At 47.3% G+C, this 8,856-nt stretch overlaps 3 protein-coding genes across 3 annotated transcripts; 2 read left to right on the top strand and 1 right to left on the bottom strand.

The window, feature by feature from the left end:
* Positions 1-4,318: 4,318 nt before the first annotated feature.
* PG986_002112 (P-loop containing nucleoside triphosphate hydrolase protein) lies at positions 4,319-4,804 on the bottom strand (the record flags this gene model as incomplete). The annotated part of the gene is made up of 1 exon (XM_066838334.1): positions 4,319-4,804. The coding sequence occupies one exon, from the start codon at positions 4,802-4,804 to the stop codon at positions 4,319-4,321; it is 486 nt and encodes a 161-aa protein (XP_066707227.1).
* A 235-nt stretch (positions 4,805-5,039) lies between these two features.
* PG986_002111 (uncharacterized protein) lies at positions 5,040-5,228 on the top strand (the record flags this gene model as incomplete). The annotated part of the gene is made up of 1 exon (XM_066838333.1): positions 5,040-5,228. The coding sequence occupies one exon, from the start codon at positions 5,040-5,042 to the stop codon at positions 5,226-5,228; it is 189 nt and encodes a 62-aa protein (XP_066707226.1).
* A 781-nt stretch (positions 5,229-6,009) lies between these two features.
* PG986_002110 (uncharacterized protein) lies at positions 6,010-6,795 on the top strand (the record flags this gene model as incomplete). Its single annotated transcript, XM_066838332.1, has 1 exon — positions 6,010-6,795. One exon carries the CDS (start codon positions 6,010-6,012, stop codon positions 6,793-6,795), a length of 786 nt encoding a protein of 261 aa, XP_066707225.1.
* Positions 6,796-8,856: the final 2,061 nt, after the last annotated feature.

Below are 8,856 nucleotides of genomic sequence, written 5' to 3'. Positions count from 1 at the left end.
GGCCGCCAGACACCGCCCCTATAGGGAACTATAACCAATTCCACCACCAAACAAAACATAAAAGATAATCGCACTCGACTTCGTAGTCAAGCTACCCCCATTAAAAAAACCCTTAACTAAAGTTAGTTACGATAACATCTTAGTAATTACGGATAAACTCACGAAATACGCTTACTTCCTGCCGTATAAGGAATTTAGCGATACTAATAACCTAGCCTACACGTTTTTACGAATAATTATTAATTAGTATAGGCTACTTAAAACGATTATCTCCGACCGAGATAAACTGTTCACCGCCAAGTTTTAAAAATCGCTAATAGCGTAACTCGACGTAAAACATAAGCTATCTATAGCCTACCATCCCTAAACGGACGGACAAACCGAACGAATAAACTAAACGCTAAAGCAGTACCTACGCTACTACGTTAACTATAAATAAAATAACTAGGTACAGTTATTACCTATAGCACAATTCGCCTATAACAGCGCAAACAACGAGGCCACCCGCATATCCCCATTTCGGGTAAATTACGGGTATAACCTAAAAGTTACTAGAATACCCCTAAAAAGAGAGTTAATACTTATCGCGACCATATAAATCGAAAAACTAAAAGAGTTACAAACAGTACTACAACAAAACCTCACCTTCCTCCAATAACGAATAAAGCAGTACGCCGACCAAACCAAGTTAAAAGGACTAACCTTAAAAAAGGGAAAAAAGTTTACTTCTTACGGCGAAACATTAAAACTAAGCGACTAAGCGAAAAACTAGACTTTAAGAAAATCGGACTATTTAAAATCGCAGAAGTTATTTTAAAAACTAATTACCGATTATCGTTACCTAAAATAATGCGGATACACCCTATATTTTATATTTCATTGCTCGAACCAGCCCCTAAAAACGCGAAAACCGAAACTCAGCTAAAAGTCGAGACAGATCAGCACGAGTATAAAATTGAGACGATTCTCGACAAGAAGCAAGTAGGGAAGGGATGGAAATACCTTATCAAGTAAAAGGGTTACCCAACGAAAAACAACACGTAGGAACCTAAGAAACACTTAGGGAACGCCGCTAGGAAGCTTCAGCAGTTTAAGGAACGACCCCGAACTCCGCCAATAATAACGGCTTTAACAGCACGTTAGGGTACACGGCGTTCTAGTCGAATGAGAAATCGAAAAGCAATGTCGGAACCTCCCCAGGAGCCGGTTCGGATATAGCCTTATAACGAGCCTCTTTCTCCGCCTCCTCTCGTTTTACACGTTCCAGCTCCTCGACGGAATTTAAGCCTCGCTGAACGGCACGTATTATTTTCTTAAACCACAGCTTTTTTTATTTTCGAAGGCGCTGTACTTTCGTATCTATTTTACGACGACGTTCCTTAACTTCCTCGATCTCGGCCTCTAATTTCGAGTGTTAAAGGGCGGCGTTTATTAACACTTTGGCCGAAAAACCTATGTCACACCCGGACTGGTGGTTGGAAACGTACTTACCATACCGAGAGGAATCGTTCGGTGAGGACCGATAAGTAAAACCACGACGAATGCAGTAAGAACAACCGTCCGGCATTTCGATAGGACTTTAAAAAATAGCCTGAGTAAGAAGATTATAAGTACGAGACTTTTCCGTCCTGGATTACTTGGATGCACGACGTTTCTCGACACGACTAGACGATATGATGAGCACATATTACAATAAAAGCAAGAAAAAGGAAGGAACTCATAAAAATCCCAGCATAACGGTAACCCGTGGGTACTTATGGCGACCAAACTGCTTTGGGGATAAAACAAATGGAAAGGAGGGGATAGTATTACGACCTGGCCTAGCCATGCGGCCTAGAACCTACCCTACGGCACGGCCCTACGATACCCCGAAACTTTTGCACAAAGACCCAGCGTAATCCGAAGCCCTACCAGTTAGCGAAACCCCACCAGTCATTACGACCCCACTGGTTAGCAAGGCTAACTACGACGATAACTAACACTACGAATTGGACAGCACGAATTAAACAGTACGAACTGAACAGCACGAGTTAGACAGCACGAACTAAATAGCCAGGGAAGGATAAGCCATAACAGAATAATACTGATTACGTAAAGATAAGATACGCGTAACGACTCTCGGGATCGCGATAAAAGCTAGAGAGTTAGCTCGACAGGATTTCGCGAAAGCTGCGAGATCCCCGAGATTTAAGGAGATTAATAAAAGAAAAGTTGGATATATAACGATAAACATTCCCCATATATTTTATATAAACACTCTCTACTTTAATAATTAATTTAAACATTAATTTAACCCATTAATAAGGCAAACAGCCTTAACGACCCTATTATAAATACCCTCAAGTCTACGCACCTCAGTCATCTTTATTCCTACGGCTATTGCACATTGTATCGATAGAAGTGGACTTCTATCGCACGTTTAGATACTCTCTCGTATTACTAAACATAAAACCCCAGTACGTCTTACTAGGTTTCCTTTGGAACCCAGATAGCATTCGTTACAAACGGCCGATATAAATAAAGAATATATATTACCTTTAAGATTTAATTAATATAGCGAGTCGAAGATAAATAAATTAAAGTTATTAGCTAATAAGAATTAAGTTTTAAAAATAAAAAATCTTAAAACGTTAAAAGTAAGCTTTAATTAACCGATATAAGAGTAAACTATTAAAGGTTAAGTATATATTTATTAAAGAGTTTAATTCGAAGTTAAATGTAATTAAACTACTTAAAATAGTAATACCTTTAAAATAAAGATATAAAAAGAAACGGTGAGAGGATTTATAAACTATAAAGGCTAGTATACAATAGTAAACACCGTTTTAATCCGTTTAGCTTTAATTCAGCTATTTTTACGTGGCTCGTGCGGTAATGCCGTGTCTTCCTTTTCGAAAATACTTTATTACATAAAGTCGGTATCCGCTCTCCCCCTAGACAAGAGCTTAGAGAGCCGAATTAGTACTAGAGTCGGTGACGACCTGGGAATCCTCGGTGTTGTATGTTTTGCTTTTGCCTTTTTGCTGTTCTTGTTTGGGTACCTTCTACAGGATCTGGCGGTGCGTCATGGTGAAGTCACTCGCTCGGCAAAAGCTTTTTGTCCATTACTCTGATCGGCCCTAATATTACGAGTTCCTGAATTGGAAACTCTTGTTACATGGGACTTTGGCAATATGGCCAATCAGTGATGCCTGTGTTATACAGTCAGTGCCTGTCCCACCGCTAATGAGGCTCAACATGCCCACAGGCATGTTAGCTGTTACCCTTTGCGTACCCGTGCATACTTACTCTGCAGAGGCGCCATCGGCTTCACAGTTCTGCAGTAAAGACTGTGATCGGCTAGCAGAGCTCAGCCCTGCATCTGTGGCACATTGTACGGCCACATTCGTCCTTCTTCTTGACACGCCAACCGAGGTCATGACCAGGACACAACCTACTTACTTATCTCTTTGATCTCGTCCATACGAGCTGCCTCGGAGCCTTGTGCTTCATGCAAGCCGGGACTTTGCATCGGACACACCGGAATGTCGAGTTGGCACCAGTATGCAGGTTTCCAGAGTCGCCTCCTGACCCAATGCACCAATGAAGCTCACGGTACGGCAGACATTCGTGGTTGTTACTTTCTAGCCGGAAGCCATCTAGGAGGCAATGTACGCACAGCAGGCCTAGGCGGAATGACTGCAGGTGGCCGTGATGGGTGGATGGGGCAGAAAGTCTTGGAGTATTATTGATACACACCTTCCAGGACAATGATGCCTCCACTGTTATGTTAGCTTTTCGAGTGTGCCTTTTGGGGGCCGCTCTCTGAGGCCTTTACGCCTCAGTCTTCCGTGTCTCTGTGTGTGTGGATACTACAGATATATCGTTATCATTATGTTCGGGGCAGTACAGGCGAATGAGGTCTTAGAGGGCGTCTTTGAAAACAGAACTATATGACGCATCATCGGGCTTCATAAGACAAAGTTAGTCGAGGCGCACCGATACAGGGTTCGGCCTTTTCCCTGCCTGGGGAATGATTGCAGGGCTTGCCTGACTGGCAACGGCCAATGTATGACTTCTTTCGCTGAGCGAACCAGTTCGTAGTAGCCATATGTTTTTGGATCTCCTATACAGCTGCCGCAAGGGGTATGTTCACTGGTTTATAGATGCAGGACTTTTGGTTTTGGAAAGAACTCAGAGCGTATATGGAAATAGGCTTTCATATAAGAATTGCTTAAAGAGCGCGTCTCGAGTGAGAGTCGTAGCTATGAAGAACACCAGGTCGAACTGGATCACAAGACATTTGTAACATAAGGAGAGATATCTGCCAACATCATCATTACTTCTTGCCTGGCATCATGCCTGCCAGCCAAGACCCGTGTTCCTTTTCAGACTTGTGAGAACCTCGCTTTCGGATCGCCCTCTTCTCCCGCTCACGCCTTCTTTCCTCCTCGGTGATAGCAGAACTTACAGAAGTATTTTTCAGTTTGCTGCTCCTGTTCAGCTGTCTCTCGATAGCCATCTGCCCCGGCGGTAGGTTCGCGAAATGCTCCATGATGTCGCGGCACGAGCCTCGGCTACCGCTCCAGAACTCTTTGTAGGTGGCACCCGCGTCAATCAAGTCTCCGAAGACCGACGGGTCCGCGACGAAATCGTCCATTCTCGCTCGATTTTGCCCGAGTGAATTCTCGCTCAAGGGACCGCCTGCCATGGTGTTCCACATGGTGCTGCGGATTATGATGCGAGGGCAGAACTCCACTCCGCACATCTCCCTGAATACCAGGATATTCATTCTGACCTCGTCGTTGACTCTAGTATTGGTCATGGGGAAGAGGTAGAGTACCCCCGTGACCCCCTTTCACGTATTTCGCGATCTTCGCGAGAATATCGTGACTATCCCTGGTCGGGTCGTCGAAGCCCGGCGTGTCAATGAATTCGAACTGACGTGACTCGGTATGGTACGATGCAGGGGATTTGGTACCTCCGAGACACGGACGTGAGCATAAGTATGTTTGGGGAATCAAAATTAAACGGGAAGGCTACGTACAGGAGTCTGCGCCATGGCCGATCAAGACATCACGACCGGTGGCTGCCCGAACAAAGGAGGATTTCCCGGCTCCTGTTTGACCGAGGACAAGGATCCGAAGGGACGTTCGCCCTACGGTCATGTCGCCGGCTGGAGCGCTATAGGGGCCCTGCGGGACATAAGTCCGGCCGTTCTCATTCTGCATGGTCGAAGAGAGAGGTGATCAGCTTCGTCAGTAGAAAGTTGAAACCCTTTACCGAAGATGATCTAGGCATGTGGGCGCTATGCGATGATGGTGAGCAGAGTAGAATATGCTGGGCCTAGTCCAAGAAGTGATGAAAACCTGTCCACTGAAATGAACAGAGATAGCAGTAGAGCTAACAATGCTGGGGAGATGAGCTGGAAAGAAGTCGTAGAGAAGCCGAGAGGGCCTACAGAAACCCCGATAAACCTTGACTTTATAGAGAGCCCCTTGGTCACTCAACGAAAAGAGGCTGGCGACTGATGGCTGCAGATGGTGCAACCACACTTGCGACAACTGGATTGATGCCACCGTTATGCCGTGCCACCGCTCTTATGCCGTGATCAAGTTTGTGGTTAAGAAAAATACACCTTGTCAAAAACTTGACCCTGGTGGTGCAATAATACTTCGACCAAGCGACTGAAACTGGCAAAGACGCCTCTGAGCTTGGACATTATGATATATTTACTTGACACCATCCCCCCCAACCATGCCTGAGATTATCTTTCACTTTTCCCCTCAGCCGTATTTACCTGTTCCTGTAGAGATAGGCCTGTTGGTCCCATTCATCTTCTACCGTTATTGCGTATCTTCTTATTTTTTCTCACTTACGAATTGTTTATTTTCTTCCCTGTCTTCCATTGCTGTCGTCCTGTCCTGATCATGCCAGACGGTACCATTAGACTGGCTGTTTTCGGACAGACTGGAGCAGGCAAGACTTCCTTCGTCAATCATGCAACCAACGTAAAATTTGAGGTTGCCCATGGGGCAAATTCATGTAGTTGATTATATTGGCTGGACATACCGTGAGATAACGCATCTGACCTTGAGCTTGCCAGGCACCAAGAATCTTCAAGGGGCGGAGCGTGTCGTCGACGGTCAGAAGTTCATTTTGATCGACATTCCCGGCAACAATGACTCCGATGGTGAAGACGTGCCGCTTTTCATCAAAATGTCAGAGTGGCTGTACGGGGCGCATAAAACAGGCGAACATCTCAATGGCATTATCTACGGCGAGTTGATAAGCGAGCCCCGGGTGAACAAAGCCGACCATGAACTGGACGAGTTGCTCAAGGCGATCGTCGGAAAGACGCAGTTCAACCGAGTTGCCATTGTCACATCGATGTGGAACAGACAGGTCTTCCAGTATGCGGCGCAACACGAGAGCGCCCGCATGGACGGAGGAAATGCCGTTTGGCGTGATTTGCTAGATGAAGGCGCCACGACGTTCAGGTGTCATCATACCGAGGACTCGGCTCTCCGAGTCTTGCGGCACTTCCTCCCATCTAGCAAGTTCCCTCCGCAGCCTGTTCAACTTCAGCAGGAGTTGCTTCGAAGTGGTGGATCACTCAATGAGACAAGCGCCGGTAGACTTTTCGCCCTGTCCGTGGCCGTGAGGGTTTCAGACCTAGAGAAGCAGATCGAGATCGTTGGGGCAAAGCTCAAGATTACTGGATCTGGTGCAAGACATGAAAACCTGGCGCGACAAGATATCGAAAACTGCGGTGAGTCGACTCTTCTACTTTGCTTCGTTATCCTCGCTCATTGACTGACGCATTAATCTAGGTCAGCGCATACGCTTTCGCTAGGGAAAACGCGGAGATCATAAGCGCGGCAGGAACCGCGGTGACCATGGCAGCGGTGGTAGGCCTTTGCCAGGTGATGTAGATTATGTCTTGTACCCAACATAAGGGCCAGTTGTTGTTACGGGTGGGTGTCAAATGAACGAGTTCAACGCAGAAGAACACCGCCAAGAATGTCAATCATTTCAACATGCAGCTTCCCATGCTAAGTTGACGTATGAGGTCATTGCAAGTAGAAGTACTTGAGCAGGCAATCAGCATGGAACTGGCGATTCCACTAGATTTGCAGCAAACCAATTCATTGCCCTTCTATATTGCCGTGTTGCCACCGCTGGCCAACTTCGCTCCCTCCCGCCCACACGTATAAACATACACACACATAGACGAACTCGCTGGGTGTACTCCCTCTGCCGACCCGTACTCGGGCCATCCCAATGTACAAGAGGCATGGGAGGGATGAATAAAGACCTGAATGGTAGGTTCGAAATCGGCTCTCGTTTGTTTTGCAACGCCAACAGCAGGCTGGACATCCCGGGGGCTGAAAAGGTCGGTCCAGACCTCGTAGACGATCCCACTACAGGCCTTATACTCGGCGAGTTGTAGCCTGAAACATGCTTGCGCCTGTAGCTGACGTATTAACTTCTAGGCAACGATATCAATACGAGGATAGGCAAACTCGCAGCGCTGCAAGACACGTAGCACCAGTCCGAACTTGGACACCTGCATTGCCCCAGGCAGTAAGGGCACAGAGATGAGGAGCCTTGTGCAGTATGTGTTGTAATAGTACATCACATGGTGCGGCACCGCTGGACTGGCCATTGAGTGGCTTTAGTGTGCCATTTGTAGGCGAGGTTCCCTGCAGTTGACTCGCCACTTCTGTTGGAAAAGGAGGTGTTGATCAACCGGAGCGGTTCAAGATGTCGCCGTTGGACATGGGAAGCCAACTGTCGTTTGCCAAGAATGCAGCAAGCCTGTGGTGTAACGACTGAGGAGTTGTGAATGTGCATTTCTCTGACATCGGGATGCCTCGATAGCAGATCATGACAAAACGCAGCCATTACGGGAGCCCAGACGATACTGAGGCTGAGGCGTGCAAGGCATCTAGACGGCGTCGATGGCGGGTTGGTGCGACGTGCAACAACAGACGACCGGATCAAGCGCATCCCACAGGAAAACGTGGGGTTAAGTAACCTAAAGTATCCAGCGTTGCCAGATATGCCGTTGGCGACGTACGCACAGAAGTGGAGGAAGTCAGCCCCTATTTTGACCTTCGACCTCCCTTTGGGAATTGTTTTGGCCCGGAGCCCACCCTCAAAGAGGTCCGTCCCGACAAGGAAACAACGTCGTGCTGTCATCCAAACGTTTATTTAGTCCCATTTACCATTCTTTAGTCGGGAGTGAGGCCGGAAGAAAAGAGAACCCGAAGACGTAAGAAAAAACCCGAGGACGCAAGGAGAACCCCAGCCCTTCTGGCGGAAACACTACGGCCTGAGCCCCTCGTGGTCTTCTTTCCCGCTGTCACCGTTGCTGTCCCTCATCCGTTCGCGGTACTGCTACAGAGTGGCCCCCCAAGACGACTACAGACCAACACTACACATTGCCTCGCTGGACATTACAAGCCTTTCAATTTACGACCCATCTCTAAACCGGTCAGAAACTTCATCTGCCGATGTATCCGTATCTTAATGTTGCACTCTCGGTCCCAGTGCGGCACAGCTGGCCCTGAAGGTGTGGTGCCATTCGCCGGTGCGGTGTGAAGTAGAAGCAAGGAGTTCGCTTGGAGCAACCCGGCATGCCGTCTGCTATGCTACCAACATCCGAGCAACTGTTCCGATCTGGGCTCAGACCTCAGAATTTGGACATAAGCTTGACCAGTACCGACAACAGCCCACCCCCTCTGAAGTTGAAGCTCACAACCTGAAACTCTGTTTCTACGCGATCATTGTTCAATTCCACGAACTGCATTACCTGCTCTCTCCGTGTCTCTACAGCCCTCAAAACACAGCACCGTAGCTCTATCAGCAACC

This window comes from Apiospora aurea (genome assembly GCF_038362705.1).
Source record: "Apiospora aurea strain CBS 24483 chromosome Unknown utg000001l_segment0_segment0, whole genome shotgun sequence".
NCBI classification, from domain to species: Eukaryota; Fungi; Ascomycota; class Sordariomycetes; order Amphisphaeriales; family Apiosporaceae; genus Apiospora; species Apiospora aurea.
The sequence above is the reverse complement of the archived record's forward strand: the minus strand, read 5'-3'. Positions and strand labels throughout refer to the sequence as shown.